The sequence below is a fragment of the Bufo gargarizans genome, chromosome 5, assembly GCF_014858855.1.
Source record: "Bufo gargarizans isolate SCDJY-AF-19 chromosome 5, ASM1485885v1, whole genome shotgun sequence".
NCBI lineage: Eukaryota > Metazoa > Chordata > Amphibia > Anura > Bufonidae > Bufo > Bufo gargarizans.
In genome coordinates, this window is record NC_058084.1 from 18,001,715 (window position 1) to 18,026,089 (window position 24,375).

Below are 24,375 nucleotides of genomic sequence, written 5' to 3' on the forward strand. Positions count from 1 at the left end.
GCTTGTGTCACTTCAGCAAATAACATTTATTATGAAGAGAAGAGAAAGTAAATACAAACCACTTACTAATGTATTGTGATTCTCCATATTGCTTCCTTTGCTGGCTGGATTCATTTTTCCATCACATTATACACTGCTAGTTTCTAGTGTAGATCACGAATATTCGAATTGCGAATTTTAATCGCGAATATCGGCACTTCGAGAATTCGCGAATATTTTGAATTTCGCTAAATATATTCGTAATTGCGAATATTAGATTTTTGTGAAAATACCAGTTCGTGCGAATTTGTATGCGAAAATTTGTATGCGAATTTTATGCGAATTTTCGCAATCAAGAAAATAATGCCTGGAGATCAAGAATTCGCGAATTCTCTAATATATGGCGAATATTCGCCCAAATATTCGCGAAATATCGCGAATTCGAATATTGCCCCTGCCGCTCATCACTACTAGTTTCCATGGTTACGACCACCCTGCAATCCATCAGCGGTGGCCGCGCTTGTACACTACAGGAAAAAGTTCTGGCCTTTCTGGTGGCCGGGACCGTAGGAGCTCACATAGGCTGGTGCTTCTCTATAGTGTGCAAGCACGACAACCACTGATGGATTTTAGGGTGGTTGTAACCATGGAAACGAGCAGTGTATAATGCGATGGAAAAATGAATCCAGCCAGCAAAGGAAGCAATTTGTAGAATCACAATACATTAGTAAGTGCCTTGTATTAGCCTTTATTACGTAGAGAAACGTGTTTGCTGAAGTGAGACAACCCCTTTAATGGTACCTAGACTTTGGGCTCATGCACACAAACCTATTTTTTTTCCGCGTCTGTTCAGTTTTTTTGCGGACCATATGCGGAACCATTAACTTCAATGGGTCCACAAAAAAAATGGAAGTTAGGGTACATTCACACGACCATGTGTAATCCTTTCCAATTTACGGTCCGCAAATAACAAAACCGTGTGTCAGCATTTTGCAGACAAATGACTTCCGTATGTCTTCCGTTTTTTACGGTCCGCAAAAAACGGAAGGAAAAAAAAAGAGAGAGAGAGAAAAAAATTTAAAGAATTATGGCCTTCAAAAATACGGAAACGGATCCGCAAAAAACGGATGACATACGGAAACCATTCCGTATTTCATCCGCAATTTGCGGATCCATTGACTTGAATGGTGCTGCGGACCGATCTGTACGGACAATAGTAGGACATGCTTCATATTTTTGCGGAATAGAAATGCGGACACACGTATGCGGACAACCTACTGAGCACCCATAGGAATGAATGGGTCCGCTTCTATTCAGCAAAATGCGTAATGGATGCGGATCGGACGCGGAAAAAATAACACGGTCGTGTGAATGTACCCTTACTCTGTGTGTATTCCGTTTCCGTATGTCCGTATTTCCATTCGGCAAAAAAATAGAACAGGTCCTATTATTTTCCGCATTACGGACAAGGATAAGACTGTTCTATTAGGGGCCGGCTGTTCCGTTCCGCAAAAAATGCAATGCACACGGACATCATCCGTATTTTTTGCGGATACGTTTTTTGCGGACAGAAAAATACATACGGTCATGTGCATGAGCCCTTTGACAGACTAGCCTTAGGTTAAGTCAATATGAGATCAGTGGGGGTCTTACAGCCCCCCTCCCCCGCCTACCAATCAGCTGTTTTGGGCAGACGCTGGCAGTGGACGGAAAGCTTGGAAAGTTTGCACAAAGTTATTTTTGTGGCGCCACATTCCTTGGGCCATGACTTTTAATTTTTGCCAACCTAGCCTTACGAGGGCTTGTTTTTTGCAGGATGCGTTACAGTTTTTTCCTGCAGTACTTTGCTCTACATATAATTTATGTAGTAATTAGTTTTTTTGGGGAAGGGGGAAGATTGGAGAAAAAAATCTAACCTCCCTTTTTTTTTGCAATCCATGGGGCGGTATAAATATATATATTTTTTTTGCAGGTTTTTTTTACAGGTCATTATTATTGCCGTTGTATCAAATATGTATATTTTTGAAGCTTAACCATATTTTTTTTTAATACATTTTTTTATGAATTTTTGTTTATTTTTATTTATTACTTATTTTAATGAAATTGTATTGAACATAATTTTATTTTATTCTTTTGCCCCACTAGGAGACTTGATCCACTGATCCACTTCTGTATAATGCACTGGGATACATCATATTCCATACTATTATAGACACTGACGTGCAACCCACATCTCTGCAGTTATTGATGGCTGCCCTAGGGGTCTTTGTTAGTCCCCCAGTTGCCATGGTAACAAATTGGTTACCCCCTGATCGAGTCAGGAAGAGTTGATGTTGCAAACAGAATAAGCCTTCTGCTCCAGTCAACCACTTGGATGCTATTGAGCGCGGCATCTAAGTGATTAAACTGCCAGGATCAGAGCTAACTTTGGTCTCAGCAGCTGCGTTAGGAGCCCCACTATCTATTGCCGCCGCTGCGTCTACCTGCTCTTTGGGCAGTGCCCGCAAGATTATCATGATGGATAGGTCCATCACTATTTGTCACTAAAGGGTTAAACAAACTCTCCAGATAACTTATGCCCCGCCCCCTCAGAACCATGCTTTATACATTGTATCACTTTTGCCTGGATTGTTTATTTAAGTCATTGTTTTCCATTTCCGACCCGCCCAGATGGTGGCTCCAAATATGAGATTTTCCTTCTTGATTAATCCGTTTCTAAACTTTTATTTTAGAAATCATAAAACATATTTTGGTAATTTTTCTTTTTATATTTTCAGCGGATTAATTAATAAAATTCCGGAATAATTAACTTCAGAGTTTTGTGTGTGTGGACGGAGGCTTTATCTGTGCCCTGAGATACCGTTTTAATGCCGCCTTATCAATAACCATCCCGGCTGCTACCGCCCCTGCCATGGTATTTACATAAAGTGGCTTCCAACCGGTCTAATAATTCATAATGTCTTTATGGAGGCAATGTGTCTGCTATCGCCAACACAGTCCAACAGATGGTAGAATTCTCCTGGACTCGCTTGTAAGGAAGATCTCATTTGGTTTGAAAAATGAAATAAAATGACTGTTAACTCTGAAGATTCCTTGTAGAAGATGCATCGAGGATAGGCTGGAAACCAAGATCTGCGGTGATTAGGAAAGTCGGGGGAGCTCTTTCCCCTAGTCGGGGGAGCTCTTTCCCCATAGTCGGGGGGAGCTCTTCCCCTAGTCGGGGGAGCTCTTTCCCCTAGTCTGGGGAGCTCTTTCCCCTAGTCGGGGAGCTCTTTCCCCATAGTCGGGGGAGCTCTTTCCCCCTAGTCGGGGGAGCTCTTTCCCCATAGTCGGGGGAGCTCTTCCCCTAGTCGGGGGAGCTCTTTCCCCTAGTCGGGGGAGCTCTTCCCCATAGTCGGGGGAGCTCTTCCCCTTAGTCGGGGGGAGCTCTTTCACCTAGTCGGGGGAGCTCTTCCCCATAGTCGGGGGAGCTCTTTCCCCATAGTCGGGGGAGCTCTTTCCCCATAGTCGGGGGAGCTCTTTCCCCATAGTCGGGGGAGCTCTTTCCCCATAGTCGGGGGAGCTCTTTCCCCATAGTCGGGGGAGCTCTTTCCCCATAGTCGGGGGAGCTCTTTCCCCATAGTCGGGGGAGCTCTTTCCCCATAGTCGGGGGAGCTCTTTCCCCATAGTCGGGGGAGCTCTTTCCCCATAGTCGGGGGAGCTCTTTCCCCATAGTCGGGGGAGCTCTTTCCCCATAGTCGGGGGAGCTCCTCCCCTAGTCGGGGGAGCTCTTCCCCATAGTCGGGGGAGCTCTTCCCCATACTCACCAGTAAACGCCAAGATGATTTCACTGACGTCCATCTTATGCTCCTTCTTGTGATTGTGCAGTTACAGGCGTTGTCCCATGAAAAATAGTCTACCAGCACCTGGATCTGAATACTTTTGCAACTACATGTCATTTAAAATCTAGTGTAATCAAAGAGTTATTCAATAAAACCTATCTATATAGCGCCACCTGCTGTTTGTTCTTTTCCTTTTGTCCACCTCAGTGGCATTGCTAAAGTGGTCGTACATGGACAGTTTCATCCTTCAACTGACACCAGCTGTATCTAGTCTTAGGCCTCATGCACACAACACATGTGCCATGTTTTTAGGTCTGCAATTTGCAGAATGGGCGCCCCCCAATAATAAAAAATGCCTATTCGTATCCGCAAAACGAACACGAATAGGACATGTATCTATTTTTTATCGGTTGGGCCAAGGAATGGAGCAACGGCACACAGAGTGCGGCCCCATTGAGGTGAATACGGACCAAAACAATGTTCGTGTGCATGAGGCCTTACAGGGGAGAGAACTGATGGAGAAAGAGCATGCCTCTGATCTGTGATAGAGAGAGCTGCAGCAGAAAGGATATGCCCCCTGGGCTGTGACAGAAAGAGAACTGCAGCACAAAGGACACATCCCTTGAGCTGTGATGGAGAGCCACAGCAGAGAGGGCATGCCCCTTGAGCTGTGATAGAGAGCTGGAGTAGAAAGGACACATTCCTGAACAATGATAGGGGGAGCACTGGAGCAGAAAGGACATGCGCCCTGAGCTGTGATAGAGAGAGAGAGAGCTGCAGCAGAACAGATAGGTCCCTGAGCTGCCAGCATGAAATAAATCTAGCAGAATAATTTGAGCAATGAATGTGGAGATCTCTGGCTCCATGTGAGGTACAGGGCTGGTTCTAGCTTTATTAGAATGAGATTGTCATCTACTATGATGTCTGATGTCTTCATTTTTTGCATTAATTATGAGATAACCCTTTAAAAAGGGAGCTGGACAGGGCACAGTTGAAGGCCACATGGCAGCAGATCTATGCTTCAGTTTGCTATAAATGATATTGAAGCACAATAAATAATCTGCAATCTATCTTTGAGCAATTTGACCCAAAATAGCGTTCCACGTTGTTTGATCTATAAAAAGATTTAGTATGTTGCGTCTCAATTAAGGGAAAGGGGCTGCAAATGTGACGAGAACTTGAGGCACCAACTTTGTAGCAGTAGTTGTCAAAGAAATAAAGGCAAAGTCAACAACCCATGTTTGGGTGGAAGACCTTCATGACCTAGGACACGGGTGGGCAACCTATAGTGGGCTGGAGACCACATTGTCACATTGTAACACTTCCAAGGACCACACTACAACATAAATGTGTATGCCCGCCCTAGACATGCCATATTGGCGCTGTAGGGCAGGAATGTCTGATAGCTGTGTGTTCTTCTTCTAGGACAACCAATTATTGGGACAATGGAAGTCTCTACCATGCTATGTGCTGCTCTAGAGCGATGGAGGTGAGGTGCTTGTACACGTGGACAGCTACAGTTTCACCATTGTAATTTCTATGAGTTATGAATAAGGCTGAGCATGTCTGTGTCCCAATGCTTGGGGGCCACAAAGAAAGGCATTGAGGGCCCCTGCACACAAATGCTATGGGTTCATAGGAAAAGCAAGAGACGATAGTCATAGCAAAATATTTTATTAGAAGCAGAGGACACACAGCCCAATGCTGGCTGGAAGCTCTCCATGGTGCTGAAATGGAAAATGGAGAAGGTATTGTATCTCCCAGGGTTTTGACTCCTATGGAATACATGGTGACTTTGATAAATACAGCATGCTACTGCTGGGGGAGTCTGCACTGATCATGTCCAGTGTAGGTACAAGGAGCTAGCAACATGCTTAGAACATTTTCAAGTTCTCCATGGACAGGCATCTACTGACTCATACTCCCTACTTCTCCCACCAATAACAGGGGTTCCTGGGTCAGCTCATCTCCAGAGGACCTGGCAAAGGCGTATGGACAACCCCTTTAAGATCTATTCACTAGAACAAAATATCTAATATAGTTTTACAAGGTCTAAACTTCATTTCCTGGCTGTTAAATTATACCTCGTACGTCTGGAGGCATCGGAGAACCTGGTGCTAATTGCAAAATAATTTCTAATGATGGAAGAGGTAAAAAATGCATGAAGTAATTTCATCTAATTTCGCCCTAATCACTTTCCACGTGAACGCCTGGCTTTCAATTTTGGTCTTTGGTATTCCGTACTCTGCACCCTCTCGACTCTGGACTGACAATCTCATCTAATATATATCACCGCATGTTTCGAAAATGGAGATAATGATTATGAGAACCAGTCTTGCATTATCTAAAATGGTTTTTCTTTTTAATATATAAAGCGTTTTTTTAAATTAAAGAATGAGGCGAGTCGGAGTTACATCGACCTAAGGAAATCAGGTTTAATCATCGCCTCGTTCTAAGAGCTCATGATTCTGAACATTGGCTGCAAGGCGTGGCGCCAACGTAATGTCCACAAATATCTCAACATTCAAAGTAAAAGGAATAGAGAACGTCTCTTTTTTTTTTTCTTTAAGAAAACTTCCAATAGTTTCAAAGGGGTTTCTTGTGAAGAAACTTGAAAAATTTTAAATTTTAAGGACTGGTGGGACCCTAAGCAGCATGAAGGTGCTGAGGAGCTCCAGGAAGTGCTACAGCTTCTTCCATGCTTGTTTTTAGGGTGAAGTTGCAGAAATCAGTGGTGAGCGGTTGGCAGTTGCCCTGGTGCCTAAGGGGACCCAAAAGCTCCTCTACCACTTGTTTTTTGCACTGGGGCCAAGGAGCTTCACATTTTCTGTACTCAACCCCTTGAAGAGATCATACATTGAGCCTATGGCTAGGCTATCAATATTTTACCCCCCCAAAATCTACATTCAGTTTGGCATAGACATTTTACTAGTAAATTCACCAACATTCTGCTGGGTCTTGGGTCTTGCAGATATTTCTCCAAAATGTACCATTGGGAAAAACAATGAAGCAACACGTTGTATTTTTACTTGTCTTTTCTGTTATGTCTCCCAGTGATAAGTGGGGTCAGAAGTGACTGGCAGCCCCTTTTCTCCACAGTACTAACATAAATGCACATTGATATGGGAGTGGGGAGTGCTATGTGTCAGTTAAATAATCTATGGTTCCTGTCCAGCATTGTAGCTGAGTAATAGCTTTCAATGAATTTGTTTCAACTCCCAATTCAATTCTAATGCCTCCGTTGGACAATGGGATAACTATGGCCTTAGCCTTAAGATGATTATACACATCAGACAATTGTTGGGTGAGCATGCATATACTGTATAGGCAGGACCGGCCAGCCATCCAATATGTTTGGTAGTGTCCTCGCTTTCCTTGACGTTATCTTGTGGTTTCACTCTGCTGTGTATTTGACTTAGCTTTTGGTTCCTGATCTGGTCCTGGTTTTGTCCTCTTTCTGTCTGACTACTCTTTTGTCCCTTTAGGTTTAGGACCCTGCACTTTGTCTGAGTTCACACGGGTGAGATTTCCGCGCGGGTGCAATGCGGGAGGGAAAGGCATTGCACCCACACTGAATCTGGACCCATTCATTTCTATGGGGCTGTTCACATGAGCTGTGATTTTCACGCATCACTTATGCGTTGCGTGAAAATCGCAGCAAGCTCTATATTGTGCGTTTATCACGCAACGCAGGCCCCATAGAAGTGAATGGGGCTGAGTGAAAATCGCAAGCATCCGCAAGCAAGTGCGAATGCGGTGCGATTTTCACACATGGTTGCTAGGTGACAGTCTATTCACTGTATTATTTAAATAATAAAATAATACAATAATAAAATAATAGCATTCTGAATACAGAATGCATAGTAGGTGGTCAATTGAGGGTTAAAAAAAAATAAAAAATTAACTCACCTTCTCCTCTTGATCGCGTAGTTCCCGGTCTCTTCTTTACTTCTTTAATGATGAACTACCGGCTAAAGGACCTGTGGTGACGTCAGATCACATGCTCCAATCACATGGTCCATCACCGTGGTGATGGACCATGTGATTGGAGCATGTGATCTGACGTCACCACAGGTCCTAGCCGGTAGTTCATCATTAAAGAAGTAAAGAAGAGACCGGGAACTACGCGATCAAGAGGAGAAGGTGAGTTAATTTTTTTTAACCCTGAATTGACCACCTACTATGCATTATGTATTCAGATCGCTATTAGTTTCCCTTATAACCATGTTATAAGGGAAAATAATACAATCTACACTACAACTAACCCAAACCTGAACTTCTGTGAAGAAGTTCGGGTCTGGGTACCACAGTTGGTTTTTTATCACGCACGTGCAAAACACATTAAAAACTGAACATCGGAACGCAATCACAGTCAAAACTGACTGCAATTGCGTACTTAATCGCGCGGGTTTGCCGCAATACACCGGGACACATCCAGACCTAATCCGGACACGCCCGTGTGAACCCAGCCTTAGTCAAGTCAAGGACTGTGGTCAAGTTGTGGACTGCAATTTAGGGAGGAACGTGCAAGTAGGTAGAGACAGTGGTGCAGGTGGAGTATAGCACTGTTACCTACCCTTCATGACAGTGCATGGAGGTATTGAGAGGGATAGTTTTTGGGTGAAAAAGCTATCTAAAGGAAATGTCTAGCTTTAGGCTTGACCTAGGTGATGACCTCTGCCTTACCTAAATTATTGAGTCAACGGTTACACAATACTGGACAATACTTGTAGTGAGCTGGTAGTTTTTTGGGCCAATGTGTCAACAGAGTTGAACATTAATGTACGATTACCCAATAGTTGTTAGTCAACTGCAGGTAATAATGGCAACTGGGTCAATGGTGTCTCTTAGATCTCCTAATAGTTGTAGTCAATCCCAACCTCTGATGACGTTTTATGTGGAACCATTTCATCGGATTGTTCCATAGTCACACTGGTTGGAAACCCCAATCATTGGTGTCACATATTACAGTGAGATCACACAATAGTTGGAGATGACTACAGCCTTTGGGGCCACTGAGTCAATGTGGTTGCTCTATGATGTCCTATGGCACAACAGTTTCGGTTAACTGAACTATTTAGTGGACACTAATTCAAAGGTTGACTGCAATTTTTGGTGGCCACCTGTCAATGGTGCATGCACAGTATTGACAGGGTTGTGGTCAGCTGTACATTTTGGTGACCACTGAGCCATTGGTATCAGTATCATATCCCAAAGTGGCAGCTAACTCCATGTTCTGGTGATAATCAAGTCTAAGCGGCACAATAGCAGCCAAATGCAAATGTTGATGACCGGCAAGTCAATGGTGCACAAACTGTGATGTTAAGTGGCCTACCCAGAGAAATCAACATGAAGACAGACAATTAATTCTATGAGAAGGAAAACTAATTCTAAAGATGCGAATTACAAGTTTCCAACATGAGACACTTCAGTTCTGGGGATTTCAGATACTGTACAACCACGTCGCCCCGGGCATGAAATCAATCCTAAATGTAACTCTGTGAAAGGACCTGTTATAATGTCCACCCGGTCACATAGCCATAAGCAGCCTCAGATGCATCATCATGACAAATGATAAGGTGTATCTCAACCAACATGATTGAATGAACCTCAGAGTTTCTAGTTACCCTTCTCACAAGACATGATACAGTTACCTTCCAGAAAGGAACCTCATAAAGGATCAGACATGAAGGACATACATGATTGGATTTGAGATGACTTTGTATCATTCTATGGAATCTTTTTGGAAGCCTGCTGATGGGTTGGGGTTCATATTCTTGGGGTCTTCACCGTTATTGGTTCATATACAGAATCTTATCGCTTTCTATACTACACTGGCCATAGTGGCTGTCGATTGTAGACCATTGATAGATGGTAACACCTTAGAAATGTTCAGCTAAGGGTCCATTCACACGACCGTATGAATGGGTTCGCATCTGTAGTTCCGTTCTGTGGCCCTGCAAAAAAGATAGAGCATGTCCTATTCTTATCCGCAAATGCGGACAAGAATAGGCATTTTCTATCACAGTGCCAGCCATGTGCGGTCCGCAAATTGTGGAAAGCACATGGGCCGGAATCTGTGTTTAGCGGACTTCAAAACAATAAAGTCATCTGAATGTAGCCTAACAGCTATTTCTTCCAACCCCCCTAATTTTGGCCAAGAGTGCATGTGTCCTAAACAGGAAAGGACCTCTGGTGGTGGCTTATCTTCTATGAGAACAAAAAGATTGGGCATGTTGAAACACAACATCCCGATCCTTCTTTCCGTTGACATCTGCCCTTGAGGTCAGGACACCCTCATACACATTAGACGGTCAGCCGATCCAACCTAAATTGGCAACATTTAGCCAACATTCATGAAGGCATGGCCATCTGCCTACATTTTGGACACAAATCTGTAGATGGTCCATTTCTCTCTATGGACCTCGGGACTATGGGGCGTTACAATGTATATCATCATGAGCCAAACATTAGATAGTAACGTTCCGTACACTTACCGTTACATGCCTTTCTGTTGCAGAGCCGTCCTTCTTCTAAAACCCCTTCACAAATGTGGCTTTCATCTGGAAGAGACTGACAGGTTCTGGTTCTGGTTTGCAGCCCACCGCCACAGTCCCTGTTACAATCGCCCCAAGTTGTCCACCCCGTCCATCCACCTGGTGAGACAAAACACAAAAGATTTTATTATTTTCCGTCCAGGGACGTGGAATAACGATTATAGGGCATCTGTTCTTACGACTTTGTGCTACTACGTTCCTCTACTACTCCTACTAGAAGTTTATGAATGAATTGCAAGTTGGGTGCTACCAGTGTGTGTGTGTGTGGGGGTGGGGTGGGGTGGGCCTGTACAGTCTGCCACTGCCATCACAGAGTGTCACACTGTGCAGGCAAACTCCCCCCCCCCTTCCCAGCTTACAGCCAGTTGGCAATTTAGTCATAAACTTCTAGTAGTAATAATAGAGGCACATCATAACATAGAGCCATAAGAATGGGTGCTCCGGAGTTCTTTTTACATAAGGGATGAATGTAGTTATTAAAACAGGCATGTCAGGAGAGGTGAGAGCTCCTATTTTAAGTTAAATTAGATATCAACCATATCCAGAGCAGCATTCATAATTCTGCTGGGCATTCATCTTAGATTTCAGGATTTGGAACCCTCTTTTGGACCTACCGCCTGCTCGTTCAGTCAGCGTCTGTACAGACTGTGGTCTGCTGTAAAGTATTGCGAGAGATTTATTATTTATACTATACCGGGAACTTTATGGCAAAAACGAAATAAAAAAATATTTTAAAAAATGTATTAAAAAAATGATAATAAATTGAAAAACCTATTAGTAGATTTTACACCACCTTGTATCAGAGTTGAATTGTGCATCGTACACCAATAGGCCAACTACCTCTCCCCCCCCCTTTTAGAAATATTGAAAGGCAAAAGCTACATAAAAAACCCACAAAAGGGACAAAAAGTACACCAGGAGACCAGTGCAGAAGAAGTAACAAATTCCCCGTAAATCTAAACTCCTGGAGACTCCCACACACGGCATGCTACGCCCGGCAATGTGGGTGACTGTGAGGACAATGCAGCATCTCCCAGATCTTCTGCTGTCATAAAAATCCCAATTTAACACAAAGTATACAATATAAGAAATGGAACCAGGCGTCACATTTCCTGCTTTCTATCATGACTTTCAGTGACCACCGGAAGACTCTGCGCAGTATGGGGGGCTCAGCAGATGGTGGGTCACCGAGTCAATCCATAATATTGACCATTAAGAGTTAATTAATGCTCGTTATTGAATCCAGCGCTCAGGTCGTTAAAGTCATTTATTACCATAGCGTTAGGGCTGGGAACCTGATGTAACATAATTACTGCATATGAGATAATACAACGATCCATGCGATCGATGGCCGCGCGCCGGTAATCGACAATTCCTCGTAATTTACAACTTGTCTCTTGTTGATTAAGATGTTTTGGGGGAGGGGGAGGGCGGGGAACATGAATTCCACCATTGTCCGTAATTCCTGTTAAAACATGAATCCACACGAGCCCCATAATGGACATTAGAGATGAGCGAAGGTTTACAAAAAATTTGATTCGGCAGCTTCGCCAAAGTTCGCCAAGAAGTTTGATTCGTCACGAATTAATTTTTCACCAATCATTATAAATCAGGTATCCCCAGGCCACTCTGCCTGAGCATGTTCTTCCCACTTGGTGGTCCAGTCTCCAGTGTGAGATTTCCGGACAAGGACTTTTAACCCTTCAGATGCCGTGGTCCGGCTCCCCCGGCGGAGATCGGGGGAGCCGGAGCGCGTATGCTTGTCAGGTCTCTCCCTATGCTCATCTCACAGGACAATGGTGGACACGGCGCAGGACGAGGGATTTATACGGGGGATGGCTATCTGCGGATTGGCTGACTGTACGGCATTACCGGTGATCTCACGTTCCTGGGCTTCTAACTTTATATTTGTAACACACCATTTTAGGAAAAACTGATTTGAAACCATGAAGAGCGAGAAAATTCAGCTTAGTTGCAAATCGAATTTTTCGGAAACTTCGGACTGAATTCCATTGAATGCTTTGCTTCTCGCAACATTCATAGATATGATAAAATTAAAGCTGCCAATCTTACCCTATAGCAGACACCTCTGGTTACATTATATGACCAGCACTAGGGGTATGTCCTCCCTCCACCAAAAAAGTGGACTTTCTTTTTGCCCCTAACTTCTGCTTAAAGTGGTCTCCGCTTTTGACAGTCCTCACTTACTTGAAGGACTCACTGACAATAGGTTGATCAGATCAGGAGTATAATATAGGATGTAACTCAGGATCAGTACAGGATAAGTAATGTATGTACACAGTGACTCCACCAGCAGAATAGTGAGTGCAGCTCTGGAGTATAATACAGGATGTAACTCAGGATCAGTACAGGATAAGTAATGTACGTACACAGTGACTGCACCAGCAGAATAGTGAGTGCAGCTCTGGAGTATAATACAGGATGTAACTCAGGATCAGTACAGGATAAGTAATGTATGTACACAGTGACTCCACCAGCAGAATAGTGAGTGCAGCTCTGGAGTATAATACAGGATGTAACTCAGGATCAGTACAGGATCAGTAATGTATGTACACAGTGACTGCACCAGCAGAATAGTGAGTGCAGCTCTGGAGTATAATACAGGATGTAACTCAGGGTCAGTACAGGATAAGTAATGTATGTACACAGTGACTGCACCAGCAGAATAGTGAGTGCAGCTCTGGAGTATAATACAGGATGCAACTCAGGATCAGTACATGATAAGTAATGTAATGTATGTACACAGTGACTGCACCAGCAGAATAGTGAGTGCAGCTCAGGAGTATAACAAAGGATGTAACTCAGAATCAGTACAGGAAAAGTAATGTAATGTATGTACATAGTGACTCCACCAGCAAAATGGTTAATTCAGCTCTGGAGTATAATACAGGATGTAAATCAGGATCAGTACAGGATAAGTAATGTAATGTATGTACTCAGTGACTGCACCAGCAGAATAGTGAGTGCAGCTCTGGAGTATAACAAAGGATGTAACTCAGAATCAGTACAGGAAAAGTAATGTAATGTATGTACTCAGTGACTGCACCAGCAGAATAGTGAGTGCAGCTCTGAAGTATAATACAGGATGTAACTCAGGATCAGTACAGGATAAGTAATGTATGTACACAGTGACTCCACCAGTAGAATAGTGAGTGCAGCTCTGGAGTATAATACAGGATGTAACTCAGGATCAGTACAGGACAAGTAATGTATGTACACAGTGACTGCACCAGCAGAATAGTGAGTGCAGCTCTGGAGTAGAATACAGGATGTAACTCAGGATCCATACAGGATAAGTAATGTATGTACACAGTGACTGCACCAGCAGAATAGTGAGTACAGCTCTGGAGAATAATACAGGATGTAACTCAGGATCAGTACAGGATATGTAATGTATGTACACAGTGACTGCACCAGCAGAATAGTGAGTGCAGCTCTGGAGTATAATACAGGATGTAACTCAGGATCAGTACAGGATAAGTAATATAATATATGTACATAGTGACTCCACCAGCAGAATGGTGAGTGCAGCTCTGGAGTATAAAACAGGATGTAAATCAGGATCAGTACAAGATAAGTAATGTAATGTATGTACACAGTGACTGCACCAGCAGAATAGTGAGTGCAGCTCTGGCGTATAATACAGGATGTAACTCCGGAACAGTACAGGATAAGTAATGTATGTACACAATGACTGCACCAGCAGAATAGTGAATGCAGCTCTGGAGTATAATACAGGATGTAACTCTGGAACAGTACAGGATAAGTAATATAATGTATGTACACAGTGACTCCACCAGCAGAATAGTGAGTAAAGCTCTGGAGTATAATACAGGCTGTAACTCAGGATCAGTACAGGATAAGTAATGTAATGTATGTACACAGTGACTGCACCAGCAGAATAGTGAGTGCAGCTCTGGAGTATAATACAGGATGTAACTCAGGATCAATACAGGATAAGTAATGTATGTACACAGTGACTGCACTAGCAGAAAAGTGAGCGCAGCTCTGGAGTAGAATACAGGATGTAATTCAGGATCAGTACAGGATGAGGAATGTATGTTCACAGTGACTGCACAAGCAGAATAGTGAGTGCAGCTCTGAAGTATAATACAGGATGTAACTCAGGATCAGTACAGGATAAGTAATGTAATGTATGTACACAGTGACCGCACCAGCAGAATAGTGAGTACAGCTCTGGAGTATAATACAGGATGTAACTCAGGATCAGTACAGGATAAGTAATGTATGTACACAGTGACTGCACCAGCAGAATAGTGAGTGCAGCTCTGGAGTATAATACAGGATGTAACTCAGGATCAGTACAGGATAAGTAATGTAATGTATGTACACAGTGACTGCACCAGCAGAATAGTGAGTACAGCTCTGGAGTATAATACAGGATGTAACTCAGGATCAGTACAGGATAAGTAATGTAATGTATGTACACAGTGACTGCACCAGCAGAATAGTGAGTGCAGCTCTGGAGTATAATACAGGATGTAATTCAAGATCAGTACAGGATAAGTAATATAATGTATGTACACAGTGACTGCACCAGCAGAATAGTGAGTGCAGCTCTGGAGTATAATATAGGATGTAACTCAGGATCAGTACAGGATCAGTAATGTCTGTACACAGTGACGGCACCAGCAGAATAGTGAGTGCAGCTCTGAAGTATAATACAGGATGTAACTCAGGATCAGTACAGGATAAGTAATGTATGTACACAGTGACTGCACCAGCAGAATAGTGAGTGCAGCTCTGGAGTATAATACAGGATGTAACTCAGGATCAGTACAGGATAAGTAATGTATGTACACAGTGACTGCACCAGCAGAATAGTGAGTGCAGCTCTGGAGTATAATACAGGATGTAATTCAAGATCAGTACAGGATAAGTAATATAATGTATGTACACAGTGACTGCACCAGCAGAATAGTGAGTGCAGCTCTGGAGTATAATACAGGATGTAATTCAAGATCAGTACAGGATAAGTAATATAATGTATGTACACAGTGACTGCACCAGCAGAATAGTGAGTGCAGCTCTGGAGTATAATATAGGATGTAACTCAGGATCAGTACAGGATAAGTAATATAATGTATATACACATTAACATGTGTACAAATTATCTGTATATAAACTGTAAAATGGCATTAGAAGGTAGAGCTGCACATTAGCATTTTCTTTTCTGAAGTCAGATTTATAAATAAAAAACTGAGAAATTACACTCAAACTTTTCGAATTGCATATGCCTCCTGTAGTCTGGCTTCACACTGCAAACGTTACCTTCTGTCTTTGGTCCATCGACTGCCTTTCACTGGAAAACAGCTAAAGAAAAAGTTGTACCACTCTGGAGGCTCCTCCCAACCTGTAGCCGGCACCCAAGCCGAGAATTGTCTTCAACCATAAACCTCCCGATGAGATTATTAGTGTAGTGTCTAAAACACAAGTCGCTACATCATCTCTTCACGCCGCCTTTGCATGATAAGCACCAACATCTGCAATACTTCGCGCAGACCCCACAACCTCTCATAAAATATTCAGAATTTATACCAACGCAACGCAGTAGAATTTACAGGCACAATAAATCTGACCTGGAAACCTGCTCTCTACAGCTGTAATAATAATTTTATTTCACACACCAATAATAAAATATGCAACTCCATGGAATTAAAAGATCCAATAAATCTACTCCGCGGAATAACCTGCGATTCTTTTATTGATGCCGCAGGCTGAGACAGAGAATAACAGGATTAACGGGGCTGGAAGTCACCAGCTTCCTCCAAATTGGACTTGTAAATGTATCCGGGCCAGTTCATTATACGGCTGGAGTCTCTTCTTACTTCAAAAAATTCTATCAAAAAGTTAATTATCCAAATTTGGTTCCAAAAATATTCCAATCAGTGTTATTTTTCTGCAGCTCGGCTCGTGCAGGAGGCATAAACACGGCATTATAATTCATGTTTCAGTGTTAGGAAGGCTCTGGGTGGAATGAAGACCTTCCATTTGTGGTGGGCACACATTCAGACTGGTTTTTCAGAGCCAAGGTTTTTTTTAAATCTTTTTTTCTAATTTGTAGACAGATGTAATAGGTCTCCTATATTAATCTATGGTTCCCATAAAATTAAAATATGGTGCTGGCATGCATCATGAACCTTAAAGGTTTAGTCCAATTTATTTTTAGGGATGACCTATTCTCAGGAAAGGTTATCAGTAGCAGATCAGTGAGGGTCTGACACAACTGCACCTCCACCGATCATTTTTGGCTAAAAATCATCATTTTAATTGGCCTTTGTTAAAAATATTGAGCTGTTCTGTCACAAAGGTTTAACAGTTTTTCTAGCTGTGTGACAGGTACTTTTGCTTTGTGTCAGTCATCTTAAAAGCCTTATCTCTAAACAACTAAGAGGTCATAAACATTTATTTGAGCCACATTCTTATCAGTAAGATAAGAACTGAGCTATAAAGAGTGCTTATAATGTCAGAGAGCAGAGATAAGGAGTCTGTCTGCTCATCAGATGACAGAAAAAACAAAAAATCCACAAGCTGCTACTAGAGCATCTCAGCTCTGTACAGAAAAAAGGGCTCCATATTTGTAATAAAGACCAATTGAAAAAATATATATTTTTAGTTCAAAATAAATGCAATACAGTAATATAAAAAATTGCCCCCAAAGGTGTCTTTAACAATTAAAACAGAAAATTTGGGAATTTGGTGACTAGAGGTGGGATAATCTTGAAAATGTAGGTTTGCCAACGTTAACTTTCATCAGCTGGAGAAACTTCTATTATGAAGTTTTTTTTTAAAATATTTTGTCCTTTACTGTTTGATATGGGACTCAGCAATGGGAAATACACCTGTTGGCAAATGAGAGTAAAGATGGTGTGGGCTTCAGCAGTTTAAAAGACCAATACCATTTATTTTCCATCTAAGTTATACAGCCCGTTGAGTGAAACCAAGGCACATAAATAGAACATAAACCACAAGACAAAAGTCCTTGCCCATCTGCGGCTACAGAGGGTTTTTCCCACTTATGCTCTCAGCATAACATGAGAGATTAGGCTTTACACAGCCAACAAGTCATGCAGCTTCCAGGCATCTAACCCTCAATGAGCATTACAGACTTGTCTTTATCCTTACAGCAATGAGCCCAGCAGCTACAGTTGAGTTTGCCTGAGGCTAGAGGAATGTATTGTACTGGAGTGCGGAAGGAATGGCATGTTCCACTACCAACACCTACACGCCATTCCATAAAAAATCCAGCCCATAAAACACTTTAGGGCAAAGTGCTTCAGCAAACAACCCAGCTTTGCTGGACTCTTTTTTTCTCACCCGTCTGAGCATTCTGGATGAGATATACAACCCCTCCAGTACTTTTGTAGACAACATGTAACAATTAACATCATAAAATACAGAGCAAGCCAACCAATGTACTACATGGTCTGCCATTTTTAAGACAACGGAATTTAAGGGGCATCTGTCAGCAGATCTGTCCCTATGACGCTGGCTGACCTGTTACATGTGCACTGTGTTGGTCCAATGTTCATATGTGCCCGCATTGCTGAGAAAAATTATGTTTTATTATATGCAAATTAGCCTCTAGGAGCAATGGGGGCGTTACCGTTACACCGAGAGATTCTACTTTTTCCACAACTGCTGCGCCCTCTGCACTTTGATTGACAGGGCCAGGCAGTGTAAACATCATCACATCTGGTTCTGTCAATCAAAGTGCAGATGGCGCAGCAGTTGTTGAAAAAGTGAAATCTCTCGGTGTAACGGTAACGCCCCCATTACTCCTAGAGGATCATTTGCATATATTAAATCAGCATTTTTCTCAGAATTGTGAGCACATATAAACGTGGGACCAACACAGACGCCTTCAGCTCCCAAGTGCACATGTAACAGGTCAGCCAGTGTCATAGGTACAAAACTGCTGACAGATGCCCTTTAAAGTGTAACTGTCATTCTTTTTTTTTATTTTGTAATGTATAGAGGCAGTGATGCTGACCATTTTTGTAATATACTTTAATTTCTGAAATTGTACAATTCTATTAGAAAAATTGCTTTAAAGTGGCCCATTTTGAACCTTAGCTATTTTTTTAATAGAATTGTACAATTTCAGTATCACTGCCTCTACACATTACAAAAATGTAAAAAAAAAAGAATCACTGTTACACTTTAAATCCCCATTTTTGTATGGGGTGGAATTTCTATTCCATAATGGAAGAGAAATTTTGCAACTGGTGAATCTGTCAACAGCACATGGCGTCTACATACAGCAGATTTCCACATATCTTAAGAAGTCGAGAAATCTTCTTTGTTAACCACTATAATACAGTATATATGGTTCACGAACGCAAGACCATATGGCTGACGAGTCAGAGCGAATCAGATTATACATTGAGCTGAGTGACAACCCTTATGGGTAACATCGTGGCTATCATTAGTGGTTATCACTAAGACTTCATGTCAAGAGGACCACTCAAAGGAGAAAACATCTAAGATGTTTCGACCTGAAGTCTTACCAAGACCATCTCTGTCTATTCCTGATATTCATCAATGTTGATGCCATTTGCTACATTTAATGATACCCCCCCACCCCCCCAACTCCTTTTTTTGTCCATTAGAATGTTTTCGGTGGATCTCAGTGAATGTGGAGAAGAAACAAGGAAACGGATGACAATTTAATGGTTTAGTGATCCCTAGAACTACGTGTGACCTTTTAGGCAGCGTCAAAATTTGAGCGCAATAACATACAGGTTTTATCGATCCTGGAGTCAACCTTTCCCCTGACAGCAGTGAGTTATAAAAACCCACCGTTTTCTCCTATGTTCTTTATGAATGGAATGTAAAGAGATTTCAGAATTGTTCATCGATCCGAGCTGCTGAATCAAAATGCCACAGTTTCCAGGTTTTATCTCTGCCTCATTCTCTTCCAAATGAGTGAATCAAGGTCATTTGTTCCTCGTCCTAGTAAACAGACGCGTCTCTTGCTTATGGATTTATTCTGAGCGTCTTCTTAGTTTACTTGACTTCCTGGAGTTCAGAACATGAAGGCATTATGATCATTTACAGAACACACATGGAGGAGCAAGACGAGAAGAAGACCTCCAAGGTCATTGTATACTTCAGCTTGGTCTGGCTTACCAGTGTTCATCTGGTTTCCAGAAGCCTCATAAATAAGGTGGGCTAATACCCTCATATCAGGTAGCCGTGATTTGTTATGACAAGCTTTAGCTTTCTAGTCTTTCAAGCAAAAAAATGGATCCAAATTAGTAAAAAGGTACATGATTACATGAGGCCCATTATGGCATGTCCACTAGATTCAGTAGACCATTAAGGGACAGAATGGGTTAAAAAAGAACCACTCCACACCATCACCGATCCTTGACACATACAGTAGGAAATTGCAGAAGATGTGAGCTCAGCCAATCACTGGCCACAGCAGTGACCAACCTCAGCCAATGATTAGATGAGAAGGAATCTCCAGGGAATTTCAAAATGTGATGACCAGTGCGGAGCAAGAGCAATGGTGGGGCATCGGTGGGTAACTCTTCTTTTTTTCTATTCTAACCAATTCTTCCACTTACTGCCACTTATACATTTGTATCCAGTCTACATAATTCTGCCAGTATCTGTGCAACAATCATCTACCAGGAACTGCACACCAATCATCTGCCAGTACCTGTGCACCAATAATCTAGCAGGAACTGCACACAAATCATTTACCAGGAACTACACACCAATCATCTGCTGGGAACTCCACACCAATCATCTGCTGGGAACTGCACACCAATCATCTGTTGGGAACTACGCACCAATCATCTGCCAGTACCTGTGCACCAATAATCTAGCAGGAACTGCACACAAATCATTTACCAGGAACTACACACTAATCATCTGTTGGGAACTACACACCAATCATCTGTTGGGAACTGCACACCAATCATCTGCCGCAAACTGCACACCAATCATCTGCTGGGAACTGTGCACCAATCATCTGCTGGGAACTGTGCACCAATCATCTGCTGGGAACTGTGCACCAATAATTTACCAGGAACTCTGCACCAGTGATCTAACAGGAACTGCAACCAATCAGTCATCTACCAGGTGGTGTGCAACAATCATCTACCAGGTGCTGTGCAACAATCATTTATCAGGTGCTGTACAACAATCATCTACCAGGGGCTGTGCACCAATCATCTACCAGGGACTGTGCACCGATTATCTACATGGGGCTGTGTGCCAATGATATGCTGGGGGCTGTGCACCAACCATCTACCAGACGTTGTGAACCAATTTTCTCCTAGGGACTGTGCACCAATCATCTACCAGTGACTGTGCACCAATCATCTACCAGGGGCTGTACACCAATTTTCTACCAGGGACTGGCACTGATCATCTACCAGGGACTGTGCGCCAATGATATGCTGGGTGCTGTGCACCAATGATCTACCAGGGGCTGTGCACCAATGATCTACCAGGGGCTGTGCACCAATGATCTACCAGGGGCTGTGCACCAATGATCTACCAGTGACTGTGCACCAATCATCTACCAGTGACTGTGCACCAATCATCTACCAGGGACTGTGCACCAATCATCTACCAGGGACTGTGCATCAATTATCTACCAGGGGCTGTGCACCAATTATCTACCAGGGGCTGTGTGCCAATGATATGCTGGGGGCTGTGCACCAATCATCTACCAGAGGCTGTGAACCAATGTTCTACCAGGGTCTGTGCACCAATCATCTACCAGTGACTGTGCACCAATCATCTACCAGGGGCTGTACACCAATCATCTACCAGTGACTGTGCACCAATCATCTACCAGTGACTGTGCACCAATCATCTACCAGGGGCTGTACACCAATAATCTACATGGGGCTGTGCTCCAATCATCTACCAGGGGCTGTACACCAATAATCTACCAGTGACTGTGCACCAATCATCTACCAGTGACTGTGCACCAATCATCTACCAGGGGCTGTACACCAATAATCTACATGGGGCTGTGCTCCAATCATCTACCAGAGCTAAGCACCAATCATCTGCTAGATGTTGTACACCAATCATCTACCATGTGCAGTGCACCAATCATCTAGCAGGTACTGTACGCCAATCATCTAACAGGTGCTGTGCACCAATCATCTAGTAGGTGCTGTGCACCAATCATTTAGTACATGCTGTGCACCAATCATCTACCAGAGACTGTGCACCAATCATCTACCAGGGGCTGTACCCCAATCATCTAGTAAGGTGCTGTGCACCAATCATCTACCAGGGACTGTGCACCAATCATCTACCAGGAGCTATGCGCCAATCATCTACCAGGGGCTGTACCCCAATCATCTAGTAAGGTGCTGTGCGCCAATCATCTAGTAGGTGCTGTGCACCAATCATCTACCAGGAACTGTGCACCAATCATCTACCAGGAACTGTGCACCAATCATCTACCAGGGGCTGTGTACCAATCATCTACCAGGGGCTGTGTACCAATCATTTACCAGGGGCTGTGTGCCAATCATTTACCAGGGGCTGTGTGCCAATCATCTCCTGGGGGCTGTGCACCAATCATCTACCAGGGGCTGTACACCAATAATCTACATGGGGCTGTGCTCCAATCATCTACCAGAGCTAAGCACCAATCATCTGCTAGATGTTGTACACCAATCATCTACCATGTGCAGTGCACCAATCATCTAGCAGGTACTGTACGCCAATCATCTAACAGGTGCTGTGCACCAATCATTTAGTACATGCTGTGCACCAATCATCTACCAGAGACTGTGCACCAATCATCTACCAGGGGCTGTACCCCAATCATCTAGTAAGGTGCTGTGCACCAATCATCTACCAGGGACTGTGCACCAATCATCTACCAGGAGCTATGCGCCAATCATCTACCAGGGGCTGTACCCCAATCATCTAGTAAGGTGCTGTGCGCCAATCATCTAGTAGGTGCTGTGCACCAATCATCTACCAGGAACTGTGCACCAATCATCTACCAGGAACTGTGCACCAATCATCTACCAGGGGCTGTGTACCAATCATCTACCAGGGGCTGTGTACCAATCATTTACCAGGGGCTGTGTGCCAATCATTTACCAGGGGCTGTGTGCCAATCATCTCCTGGGGGCTGTGCACCAATCATTTACCAGGGGCTGTGTGCCAATCATTTACCAGGGGCTGTGTGCCAATCATCTCCTGGGGGCTGTGCACCAATCATTTACCAGGGGCTGTGTGCCAATCATTTACCAGGGGCTGTGTGCCAATCATCTCCTGGGGGCTGTGCACCAATCATTTACCAGGGGCTGTGTGCCAATGATATGCTGGCGACTGTGCACCTTTGAATTGCTATGGCTCGTTGACCAGTTAGACCTCCCATCATGCATCAGGGTAGAGCATGGTTATGAAGTTTTCATCTGTGGGAGGGGCTTTTTCATGTGTTCATTTTCGTCTCCCCCTGAAACTAATACACTTTGTATCTTCTACCAATAAGACTTGGTAACTAGTCAGTATATCAATAACAGGTCCACTTACCTCTAGTGTAGAACTTAAAACTCATCATTCATTACATATCTCCTTCCACTTTCCATTACTGACAACCAACATGGCTGCCACTATGCTTCCTCTTCCACAGAGGTTGTCCCTCAGCTCTGTCTGACACGTAAAGATACAGGAAAAGCTTCAGAGCACAAGACCGAATCATCAGTGCGGAATGTAACAAAACTGGGTGACAACTCCTGTTAGCGGCCAAACTGGTTGTCAGAAAAAATTCCCGGAAGCCAAAGTAACATATGAAAACTAGAATTGGTAATTATCTCAACAAAAAACCCAAATAATTCTGTCACCTGGTAAGGTTCTGCATTTTCGGAGGAACTGCCCTTTAAGGCCTCATGCACACGGCCGCACACGGCGGGTCTGCAATACACGGGCACCGGTCCGTGTGCACTCCGCTTCATGGATGCTGACCGATTCTCTTGAATGGGTCCGCAATCACGGAGATGCGGAACGGAAGCACGGAACGGATCCCCACGGAAGCACTACGGAGTGCTTCCGTGGTGTTTATCCGTGCCTCCGCACCGCAAAAAGATAGAACTTGTTCAAGTTGAATAGGTCTCGATCCGTCCCGTCCTCCGCATGGACGTTGCCAGTGCATTGGGGACTGCAAATTGCGGTCCCCAATGCACGTAACGGACGCACAACGTTAGTGTGCGCGAGGCCTAAGTTTGAGGACGAGCCCCTGGTACGCGGCGGCTGCAGGTAGAAGTCATGGATGACACTGCTCAGATCTGACAAGGCTCCTGCAATGTTCCACTCTGTGTGTGAGCGATGGTGATGCTGAATATTGATCGCCGCCACAGCGACCTGTTCTCCTGTGATGTACAACGTCTCCGGCTGATGAATGGACAGGGTTTTATACCGCGCACTTTATGACTTTTTTTTTTATATCTAGACATTTTCCTTTTTCCTTTTGAATTACCTGCCATGATCATGAAGTGCTGCACCGTACGAGTATGTGCTGCGCCGTACGAGTATGTGCTGCGCCGTACGAGTATGTGCTGCGCCGTACGAGTATGTGCTGCGCCGTACGAGTATGTGCTGCGCCGTACGAGTATGTGCTGCGCCGTACGAGTATGTGCTGCGCCGTACGAGTATGTGCTGCGCCGTACGAGTATGTGCTGCGCCGTACGAGTATGTGCTGCGCCGTATAGCCTGACCGGCCCGACTGAGACATTTCTATTTCTATTACTAAATAGATCATTTGTGGGTAAAGTTTTGCAACTGCCTATTTTTTTTTTCCGCTACAACGATAAACTGTGGACTCAAAATCAGGGGTGTCGCACATACCAAGTATCAATGACATGCAACAGAGACACAAGTCACCTACCCCTGTGCTGCAGAGAGAACTGTAAAGTACTTGACTTTAGCCGCTCGCAGACGAGCGTGTCCGGATTAGGTCCGGATGCGTTGCGGATGCGTTCAGT

The 24,375-nt window shown here is 43.6% G+C and overlaps 1 protein-coding gene across 2 annotated transcripts in view; it reads right to left on the minus strand.

The window, feature by feature from the left end:
* The window catches only part of ADGRB1 (adhesion G protein-coupled receptor B1), a 559,240-nt gene that overhangs the window by 277,022 nt on the left and 257,843 nt on the right, over positions 1-24,375 (minus strand). For both annotated transcript variants that reach the window (XM_044294271.1, XM_044294270.1), the window contains exon 3: positions 10,298-10,456. In XM_044294271.1, coding sequence (XP_044150206.1) covers positions 10,298-10,456 — 159 coding nt within the window. The remainder of the gene's footprint in view (positions 1-10,297; positions 10,457-24,375) is intronic.